This window comes from Amblyomma mixtum, chromosome 7 (genome assembly GCF_055824585.1).
Source record: "Amblyomma mixtum isolate Tamu chromosome 7, ASM5582458v1, whole genome shotgun sequence".
Taxonomy (NCBI): Eukaryota; Metazoa; Arthropoda; class Arachnida; order Ixodida; family Ixodidae; genus Amblyomma; species Amblyomma mixtum.
The window spans coordinates 56770224-56783606 of NC_143018.1; the positions used below are offsets into that span (position 1 = coordinate 56770224).

The window sequence follows — 13383 nt, forward strand, 5'->3', positions numbered from 1 at the left end:
TGCGGCAGTAAAATTACGCAAAATGTGCAGTTTATTTCTTTATTTTTTTATGAATTTCTGCTTATTTCTAATATATCAGCGTCTTTTCAGCAGTAAAAAAATGACCGCTCATGAAGTTTAGGCACTGCAGCCCTGGTAGCTGGTATCAATTTTAGTTGCCTATAATCCGTTGGGGTTTTCCATTGTTATTTCTGCGCGGGCCATCATTCGCCAGTGTTTGCCTGTCTTGCTGGAGTCGAGCAGCATATTCCTCCAAGGGGCGGGCGTGGAGCTTGTATTGGGTAAAACCTGGGGCGGCTGTAGACGAGAGGCCAACGTGTGTAGCATGTCAGTAGCTGTGCGTTGCCTAGTAGGCCTGGGAGCCTAAAAAACGAGGAGTAATTTATGAGATCTTGTGGGAGTACATCCTGCACAGTCTGTACAATAAGCACGCCCTCTAGGTGTCCCCAGGCCCTAGGCATACGACTTCATCATCATCATCATCAGCCTGACTACGCCCACGGGATTACATGGCGCACCGTCCAGAGACCACGAGAGCGAAAAGATATTGCCGTCTCGTGTGCAAAATTATTTAATGACTGATAATGCACTGGCTATGCCGCATATATCCGGGATATGCCTCCAGGATGACAGATAAGACACTTGCTATTCCGCTGTTCCGCATATGTCCGTGGTATGCCGCTAGCCGCAGCGTTTCTTCCTGCACCCCTTCTCGCCTTCAGGAGTGCCCGGCTAGCGTCTGCACACTTTCTGCGCCACCTGGCAGAGGTTCCCAGTGAAGTGGAGCTTTTAAAACTACTTTCTTTATTAAAGTTACTCCTTCCTACTGTTAAAGCCATTATATGCACTATACAGCACACGGTGCCCGTTCTAGATTTTTGTATTCGTCTCCATGAGAAATCACACATGCACGAAGCTGTCTTTTTGAATTCTTAACATGGGTTCCTTCGCGTACGAGGGTCGAAAGGCACGCAGTTCCCTGGCTACTAACGACGTGTGCCATGACTTGGAAGTTGTTGAGGCAGTATATTGTATTTGACACAGCCGACTGCTTTCATCCAGCCACTCCTCTTAATGTTCCCGGACAATGTTAAGGACCTCATGTGACCAATAGACAAAGCGTTCACCCATCACAGTGCTTTCACCAGCTTGTGCGCACACGTCAATTGCGCAGCCATACGTTATGCCCAGAATCTTCATCGTCAGGTAGTCTCAGTCACAAAATTCGGCGATCAAATACGCCAACCCTGTTCTACATAGGGCAACGCTTACCCCATAATAAACACAACACGGGAAAATCGAATCAAATTACTTGTTTTCAGAAGTTTTGCATGGGCCGAGCTCATTTTCCAGACGTGTTGACACCTACCCATCTACCGCTTCCAAAAGGCAAGCTGCTGCCGCTTCTCTCATCGTTAATTACAAGCCAAAAACCCCGCGCTTTTGTAGTCGGACCACGAGCAGTTCTGATTTCAGCGGAGAGCACTTAGGACCACATCGGTCAGTTTCGAGGTGGTGATATGAACTGCCGGCTTTAAAATGCCTTGTGCTTCACCTATGGCGCCTTCAGTCGTGCATAAGGTGATGTCGTCGGCGTGTGTTGCCGCGTGAAGGTATGGTATGTTGGCGGGTAGTCTGGCCAGCTGGGCGAGGGCAACATTAAATACAAGGGGGGGGGGGGGGAAGAGGAAATAAGGGTTCTTTTTGAATGCCCCGGTTTGGGAGGGAAATTGGAAGTGATGATATAGTGCCGAACTGGATTTCCTGGCAGTGAGTGGGCAATACATATAATGAACAGAATAAATAACAATTGGCTGGGCCATCATTCCAGGAGCTCATTGGCTTTTGCCCCCACTCTTGCTCGTTTCACCAGCCAAAGCTGGTCTTCCGGGAGGCGTACTCGCCAACTGCAGCCTGTACAGCCACAAGGCTTGAAACCACGGTGAATTGATCACGGTGACTGAAGATTGTCACAACGGCTTACCTAAAAGGGATAATAAATCCTCTTAAATGGCGTTATATGCCACTAAGCATCACGATTTGCGACCTAAAAGGAAAAAAATGGAAAAAAATGAAATGAAAAAAACAATAAAATTACAGTACAGAGAGCGGAGTCGAACGGCCGACCTTCCATACGCAACACGTGCCTCTAATCCACTGCGCCATAGCGGCGATGTCAAGCCGTCGTTCTGAATGAATATTTATAACCAGCCTTTAATGTGGCTGCTACCTGCCGGTGGGCGGCGCTGTCATCGCTGGCTGTACCGGCTGCATTTGGCGAACACGCTTCCGGGAGTGAGCTGGGCAGCGCCGCCTTCCCAGAAGGTATTCACGTGAAGTCACAGGTGCCCTTTTGGCGTCCAATGGCCAGCTTCAATGATGCAGGCCGGAGGAAGGCGGGATGCGCCGATTATAGACACGCGCCATAACCTTTCGCTGTGCTGCACGGATGCCAAAAAGGCGACCATTCTCGCTCGAGTGCATACCTCACGTATCATACCCATACCTTGTCGAATAATTGGCCATTTCATACCAGAAGGCGCAATGCGGATAGGACAAATTTGGAAAGGTATAGTTTAATTTCACTGGGTTGATATAAGAATGTGATTCGAATTTTATTAGGATGACCCCTTTCTTGCTGTTTACATTTTTGACCGGTTCGCCGCATACTTTCCTTGTTAATCTGAAATGTTGGAATATTCCCTACATCTTAATAGTGGCGCTGAAGGAGTGTGTGCCTGCGAATGATATGGGGCTTCGTGAAATAGTGGGCGTGCAGTGGCAAGAGCCCCTTCGTTTTACAACGTTGCAGACTACGTTGATTTTCAAGAAAGGATAGCCGCATAACTGTCTCCCTTGGTCGGTGGACACCTCAATCGCGCTCTCATGTATGTCGCGGGGGTGTCCACCTTCACAAAATTGCCTCCAGACGACATTTAGTACTTATCGATGCAAAACCGAAAGAAATTTCTTCCCGTGAGGAAACACAACAAGCAATAGGCGCCAAGAAGGAGCGCCGCAGACCTTGAACGATGGCCCCACCGCTAGTTGACGCTGCCGTGCCAGATGCGAGAGATGAAGAAGAAAAAGGTTGTTGGTTCCCGAGCGCGCATAGGCTACAACAACAACGAGCGCGCACAGAATTCGTAGCTGCGCTGATCAGGTCCCGATCATGGAGGAACACAATAAGAACGCCGAGGAGGAGACCGTGGGCGAGAAAAGCGTGGTGTCGCCGGGGACGGCCGTGGAGCAAACCGCATCGCAGGGGGGCACCGGGAAGCACAAGAAGCGCTCCAAAAAACGCAGCAAGCCTTCCACCGCCACAGACAGTGCAAAGTGAGTCGCCTCTGCTATGGCAGCGTATATGACAGGCGAAAGTTCAGCCTTCGACTCTTTAGTCCTTTGAAACCGGTTAGTTTCATCGTGCACTTGGAGCTGTGATTGTGCTGCTTGTGAATAAATAGCTAAAAGATTCATGGTTTATGAGGGGTCCCAAAGTGATTCGCGCTATGAGGCACGCCGTACTGATAGGCTCCAGAAATTTCAACTACCCAAGAGAGAGAGAGAGAGAGAATTAACTTTATTGGCCCTGGTATTTGGGACTGAAGGTCCCAGGGCACCCCACGACCCCACTGCGCTAAACGATCATGAGTTCATGGCGTTCCATGACGTGGGCGGCCTGGTCAGTGGCGATCTTCTGCCTGGCCGGGTCCCTCGACCGCACTAGGATCTCCCATTCTTCCCAAGTTGCCAGGAGCTCGGAGCCCCACTGGGGAGGGTCCGCAGCGCATTCAAGGAGAATGTGATTATGAGTTGCGTAGGGATGGGTGCACTGAATACAAGAGGGTGTGTATGCTCCCGGGTGGATTCGGGAGTGCACCTGAGGCTCTTTAATGTACACTGACATCGTCCAGTACACGGTCCACTAGAATTTCACCTCCATCAAAATTCGACCACCGGGGCCAGGATCAAACCCGCGTACTTCAGATCACCAGCCGAGTGCTATAACCACTGAGCCACCGAGGTGGTTAAATAAAGGCGAAAACGTGATAGAGACAGAAGAGAATGAAAAAAAAAATGCGCACGCCGACAGACAATTAGGCGGTGACGTTCTCAAGGTGTACTCACTCCGTAGTTAGGTGACAAATGCCCTTAAAGGATATTGTTAAACAAATATTGCCCTCAGCTTTTAGTGTGGACGCGGTCAACCGCATTTCAACATTGCGATGCCAGTACACGTTAAAGAACACCAGGCGGTACAAATTTTCGGAGCTCTTCACCACGGCGTCTCTCATAGCCTGAGATGCTTTGGGACGTTAAACCTCAATAAATCAATTGCTACCGCGCACGTGTAACTGGCCATGGCAGATGGTATGTGGCGGGCAATGACGTAGCAAGAAAAAGCCCTGAACAGTGATGTTTTAGAGGAGGCATCCACTAAATTGTTAATTCTTTATTGAAGCTCCTCTTCAATCATAGAGTGAAACATAGGAAATATCGGGAGAGACCACACGGACTAGTCTTCCTGTTGATTTAGCCGGTAGTTGGAAGATACAGCTTTTGTGAGATTACATATTTGGACGCCTAGGCATAATGGGGCTGTATGAACTGATCATTGTCTGCGCGCCGGTCAAGGCTTCCGGTTCCTACGCCACTGTGTATAAACTATTTGGCTGCCTTGGCTTATACAGCCAAGGTGAAATTGCTTTGTCTGAGCGTCTGTTGCTCTCTTTTCAGCATTGTTGGATTATTTTACTCTTGCAGTCGATGTACTGCGGTTGCTGCTTCACAGCATCTTCCGCAGAGTCCTGGGGCTGTACACTAGGGCCACGGGTTCATCGCTTTCTTCTTGCCGGCTCTCTTAACGCTGCAGTTGAGGCGCGTGACATCGTGCTGCTTGGCTTTTTTCGGCTCCGTGTATTTGTATCGCCCACACAACAATGTATTTTTGTACCACGACGTGAGGTCAGTGAGGCCATGGCATCGGTTCTTCGTGGATACGACATTGTTTCATTTCGTTTCCTTCTACGGCAAGCTGACATTGTAGCAGCAGGTGCAATATCTCTTTCCTGCAGTTTGAAGATTAAACGCCATGGTCGACTGCCTTTAACCCTACGCGAAAAGCGTTGCTTGGTCCTCACTGAGTTAAGGCGCACAGTCGAAAACTAAATCAAAATTATTGTTCTGTGTAAAATGCGATTCTCTGGCTCTGTCTGGCTATGTTGGCGCTCGATATTCAAAATCGACGCAAGCATTTTACTTGCGGAATCATCATGCAATACCGAAACCTCCATTTTTTTTCTGGCTAATGAGAGCTCCGGTTTCGATGAAGCGGTATTTTTATGTTGAGAATGTGGCACTGCTATCAATCGAAGGCGACTTCTATTTCTCTCAGTGTCCTATTAAGTGACAGCTTGGTTGTCTGTGTCCGTGTACTTATCCTATGAACCAAACCAAACGACCATCCCCGCTCCAGAGATCGCTATCGATTTGCTTCCAGCTGCATTCATAGTAGACTGGGTTGCTCATAGCAGAAGGGATAATCGCCGCAGTCCACACTATCTTGTAAACTAAGCCGCCCTTCCGCAATCTTCAACCTTTTCTGTGTAGCACTCGCGACGTGCTGAGTCCAGCCGCATCGCTGGAAAGCGAGTTCCTCTTTGCCACCGGTTAGGATGCACGACATGTGCGTAGTGCGTCTTTCATCGAGATTTCAGGGGCGGAATAGGCCTTGTCACCAACAATCAGGGCTGAAGATCGCATTTTACACACGACCGTGCCCTGCGAATGCAGTGGTATCAATTCAAGGTGTCTGGCACTTGTCGTACGGCACCACGTGAAAGCTTGTCCGTATGTCTGCTGCGTCTCAGATGAGGCCTATTCTTCTTTCCCATATCAAATTTGCTCAGCCCACTTCACATTGCTTTGAGTCAATTCAGTCGGTAGAACCAAAATTAAAACAAAGACTTGTAGATCCGCGATCTTTCCCTATTAGTCCTAACCCTGGGATCCTTCCAACAAAGCACATACGTTTTACTCTGCTATAGTGTCCGAGATTGCTCGTAGCATGTGAACGTGTCGCCCCGGTACTCGACCACTTAACCAGTGAGTGCCTTAAAGGTTCTGCTTCCACTAGTAAAGCCCTTCAAACTCTGGAAACTGGAACGGCAACGCGAGGTTTTCTGACCGCCTGGGTGTCATGTAGGCCAGCGGATGGAGCTGCAGAGCCGAAAAAGACCAAGGACGAGTCCAAGACCGACATCGCTGCTGCTGGGCAGGGGCTGGCAAGCCAACCGGAACCCTCGCCAGCACCACAAGCTCAAGCGCCGGCAGAGCCACCAGTGGCAGTTTCAGCGGCGGCAGCGCCGGCTTCCGCCGTCCCGGACGCCCTCGCACAGCGACTCGCACAGGTAGATACCGACCTCACGGGTCGGCATGCGCAAAGATAAAAAATTGGCTGTGGCTTAACTCAGTTATGCCTGGATGTGCGTAGCGAGATGTACAGTAGATCTTATCGTATACCTTGGCTACCTTTAAGGGTTACATATTTATCGTTTAGCTTGGTACGTTTCAGTGTTTAGGTTTTGTTGTTACCTATCAAGTTATGGCTACATTAAAGACTAGGCATTTTTAAAGTGGAACGTGTTTATTTTCAGACTTCATTTTGTTGTTTCTCAATTACCACAAAGACGCCCCAATGGTCGGTGAAGTAGCCAGCAGCCGTTTCAATGGCTCCTACACAGTACCCTGAGGCCAAGGTTTGTCTCTGGTAAACAAGGTCGATCATGGTTCCCCATTATATAGTCAGCATGTTAGGCTCATGTTAGGGACAACTACAACTACGACGCCGACGGCTTTTCGACCGAACGAGCTGTACTGTGACTAGGGAGAGCTATGTTCTAGACAAGAGAACAATACCGCGAAGGAACACCACGATACACGAGCGCGAGACATGAGCTTTATTGAACGATCTGTACATGCTGCTAGACAATAAAGATACGAGCACATGGATAAGCTGTCACGCAATAGTTTTCCGGGAATTGGCGAGAACAGTTCCGATGCTGATGGGTGCATCGGTATTCCACCAAACAAGTTTCATGTCAGCTTACTTCTTCAATGTGATGCTTAGTTACAGCCATTTGAAGGTCGTCGAGTATCCAGTCGTGCTATCACGTCGATAGAAAAAATAAACTTGGGAAGAACAGGCTTGTTTTCACATATTGCGCTTTTGCTCTAAAACTCGGCGATATCTTTGGCCAGCACAAAAAGGTGGTTTTTATGGATGAAATTCAGGCTTGATGTCAGCGCAAAAGAATAAGTCTGGTTGGGTTACAACAGTCCGGAACCACGGTTTACGTGTGAGTACTTGTGGTGGGAGTAGCCCTGAGCGGAGCAAAACTTCCCATTTCAACGCTATATCAAGCACTTCGACTCGTCTCCTTTTGAAACAAAACATCAATCGAATCTCGATATGTACAGACCAACACCAATCTGTGACGTAAAAAAGTCAGCTCGTGGTGCCGTCGCCTTCTGGGACGACGGGTGTGAAACATGGGTCGGGTGAGGATTTGTCCAAACTCCCATAGGAATATATATCTTGAAGCCGGACATACCTCCAACAGGCACTCTATCGGCTGAGGGTTTACCCGAATCGCTTAAGCTTCTCTTGCCGACCGACTTGCTGCCGCGCGCGCAAGATTTCGTCACTAATACAGGCGTTCAAACTAGACAGCCTAGACAGAGTTACTTGAAAGGCAGTTCTCCAACGACGTGGCTAACGCACAAAAGAGAACCGCGCACTGCAGCAGACGGCACCGCCGACGAAACCCTCGGTGCTGCCTCCGCCTCCGGCGTCCGCCAGCGCCACCTGTGTTTGGTTTGGTTTATGGGGTTTAGCGTCCCAAAGCGACCGAGGCTATGAAAGACGGCGTAGTGAAGGGCTCCGGAAGTTTCGACCACCTGGGGTTCTTTAACGTGCACTGACATCGCACAGTACACGGGCTTCTAGAATTTCTCCTTCATAGAAATTCAGCCGCCGCGGCCGCGATCGCACCCCCGTCTTTCAGGTCAGCAGTTGAGCACCATAACCACTGAGCTAGTGCTAGTCGTCTTCTACAGCGTGCGGTTTGTTTTCCGTGCTGCTCGAGAACTGTCATCAATGTAAACATTGCTGTCGTTTGAACGGCAGATTACACGAGAAGCTAGTGCGATTCGAGGAAACACTCAGCGGATAGAGCGCCTTGTGGTGGTATGGTCGGCTTCACAACACGCGTTTTTTGCGGCGTTTCAAAAATAGCGCTTCTAAATGATACAGCATACTTTCTTGCATTATTCTTGAAAGAAATCGCCAACTGTTAGCAATCAGCCACCTCCATGGGTACTCCGTGAAACGAGAAAAATATTTCTGAAAGTTTTATTTACATATGTTCCTAAGGAAAGCGGCCCCGCCCCGTATCTTCAGCAGGAAATCACCCCCACGCGTGCGTAACGCGTTGTTTTAAAAATAGTCCTTCTTCGACATGATGCTTGATAGTTTCAGAACCTGCTCTAAAATAGATTTGTTGGTTCTTCGCGAATGGGCGACATCATAGGTGCATTGAGAACTCAAAAAACTATTTTGAAATTTTTTGATCAAAGCCTTTGCTGTGCAAAATGTGCGCTAAGCCTACTTTTCATCCTCATTCGAATCTGCCTGGCGCGAATCCCTTACTTTTTTTGTAAATGCGGTGTTGGTCTATACCATGCTGAAGGGGTAGTCATGCAAAGCACGCGTAGAATCACTGTATGTATATAACACGCCGAACATTGCTCCTATCTTTGTACGGTGCAATCACCTAGACTTTAAAAGTATGGTTGAGTAAAGGAATTAAATTAAAGGCCACCTCAATGCAGTTTTAAAGTCCGTCTTCCCAGCCGCATGTGTGCTGGAACTTTAGAACCCGGGTACTCCGGCTCGGTAGACGAGCGCCTTACCACTGAGCCACCGCGGCAGCCACCTCCGCATTTTTTTCTGTTTATTGTGCTGCCCGTTCGTGTAACTGGCCCTTTGCGCGGTAAGGCTTCAGTTTTCAGTCAGCGCTAGTGTGTACGCCTCTTACTACGCAATTTCGTTGTCTGCAGTGTTTCAAGAAGGAATTTCTTCCTAAGCTGATAAAACCAGCGGGAAAGTACAACATACATAACTACATAGCTGCCTCACTGATCCCTAACTGCGCCCTTCTTACTCGGCTTGCACCATCTACAGCCTCATCCCTGTTATGAAGGGCCTGCACCTTTGTCAAGGCAACCCGCCTCCCACTGTGCTTGCTACCGATTGCGGAATTAAGGCACTTCCGGCTTTGCTAACGGCAGCAGCTGTATTCAGTTTTGACGAAGCAATAGGGGATCAGACATTCTCTCTTCTGCATTTAACGGAGACGTTAATTTTACACTCCGCGTATGAAAACAAAGCAAACCTTCTTTAAGTTAAGCCTTGCAACCTGGCTGGGATATTTACTGACGTGCAGTCTGCCCGCTGATACCGTAACTCCAGAAAGAGAAGCCAGACGGGGGACATTCACTTCACCGCCCGAACAATCTCGTTAAGAGTGAAGCGTACGAACTTCCTCTGTATCGTGAATTAGTTAAGAAAACCATTTTAGAAAGATTAAATGGCAGTTTTCAAGCGGTCTTAATGCCTGCTGCTAATCCCAATAGATATCAGGGGGCACTTTGGCTCTCTAAAGTGCTGCAAGGCGAAAGCGTTTCCTTACGCACTGTTTGTTCTTTGTTTACTTTTTATTTTTCATATTTTGTTTTTTATTTCTTATTTTTGCTCCTTTTCTTATCTTTATTGTTTTTTTTATTTTTAGGTTCGTATCTTATTATTTTTTCTTATTTTTATGTTTTTATTGTTCCTTTCCTTGACTTTATTCCTTTTATTTTATTTATGAAACCCATGCATTCACTAGATGCGCCTTTATTCATGCTCGAACTTTGAGCCTTCGTGGCTGAGTGGTGGCGTTTCCGCTTTAAATGCCAAAGGCCCTGGTTCGATCCCCACCCTCGGCGCAGTTTCCTTTTAAGCAGTGACGCCGAAAGGCAGACAAATCTGCCGACACGGCTGCCGACGCGTCTGCTTGCTAGCGACAGTATGCGGCATTAAACGCTTTCGCCTTAATATTCGTCTAGGCTATAGAGGCGAGAAACGCTCACGTAATCATTTCTGCACCCCAGGTTTCTGCCGGCCCGCAAGTCCCAAGTTCACAACCACGCCGCGAAATTGACGACAGCCCTCCCGAGATCGAGCGCAGGATGCCGAATAAGTGAGGCGCCCTTTTTTTCTGCTTGAATTCAAGGGAGCCCGTGCCGTATCGCGGAATTCAGAAGATTCGTGGCTCTCAGCATACTTCCAAACTGCTGCGAGACCGCGAGCGACTCATACCAATATCACGGACGAGTGAAATGCATACTACAGCTCGGCTACGTTGAACGTTGACTTGGAAGTTTTGATTCATATCTTTCGTGTGCGTGGTTGAGAAACAAATTTGGCCTTGGACTCGTCAGCAAATTGGAATCGAGCGCCAGGGAGCAAAGTAGTGTCCGGATCGCGTAATGCCTAATGCACCGCATGCTTTATAAGAAGCCGGATCAAAGGTGTTTAACGCTGGAAATGCAGTCGCCCGTTCAGGTGGATACGTAGGTCTCCGTAATACTCGATTCCTTGCTGGAATATGCCACCTCACCTTTTCCAGCTATGCACCTTCCAATTTCGTCCCCAAGAATGACAATTAATTAACCCCAGCTGCCGGGCTACGGTCGATGGCGACATGACTCTAGACGCCTCTGGAGCATCGGCTCCTCAAGCAGCACAGCTTATCAGCTTAATATTGGAAACGTATTGGCAGATGCCGGTCCTGCAAAGTAGCAGTGTGAAACCGTACATTGGCAATACGTGGCCGATTATTTGTGCTGCTTGAGTCGCTGTTATCTCACTGATCACGAGAGGGACAACTCCCTGCCTTCTTCGCAATCACGTTCCTTTCGTCTTGTATCATGACTCCCTAGTCTGACAATTTTCACGACGAGCATCTTGAAGAGGCCCAAAGAACGGCTGTAAATATGTCCAGTGAAACGGCTGTGGAGCCATTTTTTACTAAAACTTAGTCGAGCATTTCCACCCTTATATCGTCTCAAAATAAAAAATTGGTTCTCTGAAAATAGCGAAAAGAACTGACAACCAAAAACCTATAGTTCTTGCCATTGCTTTGTGTTTTTGCACGCAACTTTGCAACATCTATTTTTGCTCGTGAGTGCATCTCATTGGTTGTGAAAGCAGCGTGTTGTGCCTTCATTTGTTTTGCTCATGTTATTATGTTTTTTTTATCTCCCGCTCCTGCTTACAGCCTCAACTAGAGGCCAGCAGTACTGCGTAAATCAATCAATAAATAAAATAAATGGTAGAGAGAGGTTAATCGGATGGTTCTCGATAATCCCAAAGTAAAGAAGAGTGGGAAAACCTCAGAGGGCTTGCCAATATTTAACGAGAGGAATTTTCTTGGTCTGAACCCAGACAAAAAAAAAAATGCTTGCTCCGAAACTATGGCGGGCACCCTGAGGTTTTCCGTCCCTTGTTCACTTAGTGCACTTAGTAAAAACCAATAAAACAGTTTGAGCAAACGTACAAGGTGAAGAGGGAAGTCTAATGTACTGATGAGGCAAGAAGATGGGATTCGTGAGAATACAAAATAAGCGTAGCGTGAAGAGCACAAGTCCTCTTGCTGAAATATTTGCTGGTATACAGAGGCTTGCCGCTCAAGCCTTGTAGCCTTTTGTTTCTGCGGAAGCAAGAAAAGACCTAAATTAGGAATGGTGTCGGCAGAAAAGCTAGAACGCACTGTGTGCAGAAAAATAAAACGGGCTAAATAGTTCCTTATTACGCAAGCAGTTCGATAACTTTCCGGATCAATAATGAAGCTATGAATATGAATAACGAAAAAATTAAAGTAAGGCACTGTACTCCAAGTTACAGAACTACACAGATTTAGACTCTAGTTGTCGAACTACAGCGCATCGGATAATGGCAGAACGCGTTGTTCAGACCATGAACCTTTAAGGATGAATCTTTTGGTTACTATACTTTTTTGCCGCTGCAAAACCAATATGCTTTATCCGGGCATCTCAGCTTTCTTTTGGATGTTATGGCCGGTTGTACTGCTTTAGGAAGATGGCACAGTCTCCAACGTCACAGTGCGTCCTATTCTGCCTTCTCATATTGCTGCTTTAATGTTCATGGTCGCCTCCAGAAGTAATGAGTTCTAATCGAACTGAATTTTTATCCCTATTGCGTGTCCCAATATATTCTCGGAGCGGCGCGGCGAATATTGCAGGAACCAATGAGCGCTGCGTTCTCAAACCGCAGTGTCTTGCTGCCCGTCATCGGGAGCGTCGTGATTGCATGCCTCCTGGCCGCCGTGGTTGTCGGCATGATGTTCGCGCGCACTAAGCAAGTCCAGGTCTCCGGAACAGTACCCGCCAGCGGGTCGGAAGTGACGACCGCTGAGGGCGGTGATACGGGAACCACCGGCGAGAAGGACGTTGGGCAGTCCGACACCCCCCCTGGCGTGGTCTCCGACGAAGGTGTGGCCCCAACTGGCGGAGGGGACGTGATCCCTGCCACCTCGGGTGACGTGGACGCCCAGACCGCCGGTTAGAGGCAGTGGCGGCGTGAAAATTTCGGTCACTGTGCATCAAAAATTGATCGCGAAGAATCGAACGTTACGGCGACGGTTTCACTGAGGAAATCTGTAGGAGAACGTCGACAGCCTTGATGCGGACACAATGTCACGAAAGGATTGGAACCTATTAATTTCTCGGTTATGTTTTATTGTTCTAAGATGAGCGAATCTTTAAAATCAAATACAGTAATGCGGAAGACACCTCCTCAATTTTGCTCAATTTTGCTCCATGCGCGTTTTATCTTCGAACAACACAATATACCTGTGTATCGTACTATTATAGTTTTTTGCATTTTTCTGGAACTCCTTGCCCACATACAACGTTCTCCAGTTAGTTTCGTACGTTTATAACTTGCATTATTCAATTACCGCTGTATACATATATTTATAATGTGCGTTTATCCAGAGGATACTGGAAATAAATCGACACCGTTATTCTCTCTTCCTGTTGTATGCTTTCCTATCTCATGTAAGCGTGGAAAGGCACTGCTGTGATTTTAAGTATGATAACTGCATGCTTTGAGCTGCAACTTTCTCAAAAGTGACTTGAACATCAACAAGAAACTGCGGTTGACCTAAGGGGGAATACGAGGCCTAGGATGCCCTAAACTTCCCGGTTTTTTCTCCATATTGGTGTCCTCTATACACAAACTTAAGACCCAAGTGG

General features: G+C 47.7%; 1 protein-coding gene across 1 annotated transcript; it reads left to right on the forward strand.

The window, feature by feature from the left end:
* Positions 1 to 3172: 3172 nt before the first annotated feature.
* Positions 3173 to 12692, forward strand: LOC149336139 (uncharacterized). The gene is made up of 4 exons (XM_089554083.1): positions 3173 to 3336; positions 6206 to 6410; positions 10216 to 10304; positions 12401 to 12692. The coding sequence occupies exons 1-4, from the start codon at positions 3173 to 3175 to the stop codon at positions 12690 to 12692; spliced, it is 750 nt and encodes a 249-aa protein (XP_089410209.1).
* The last annotated feature ends 691 nt before the right edge of the window (positions 12693 to 13383 follow it).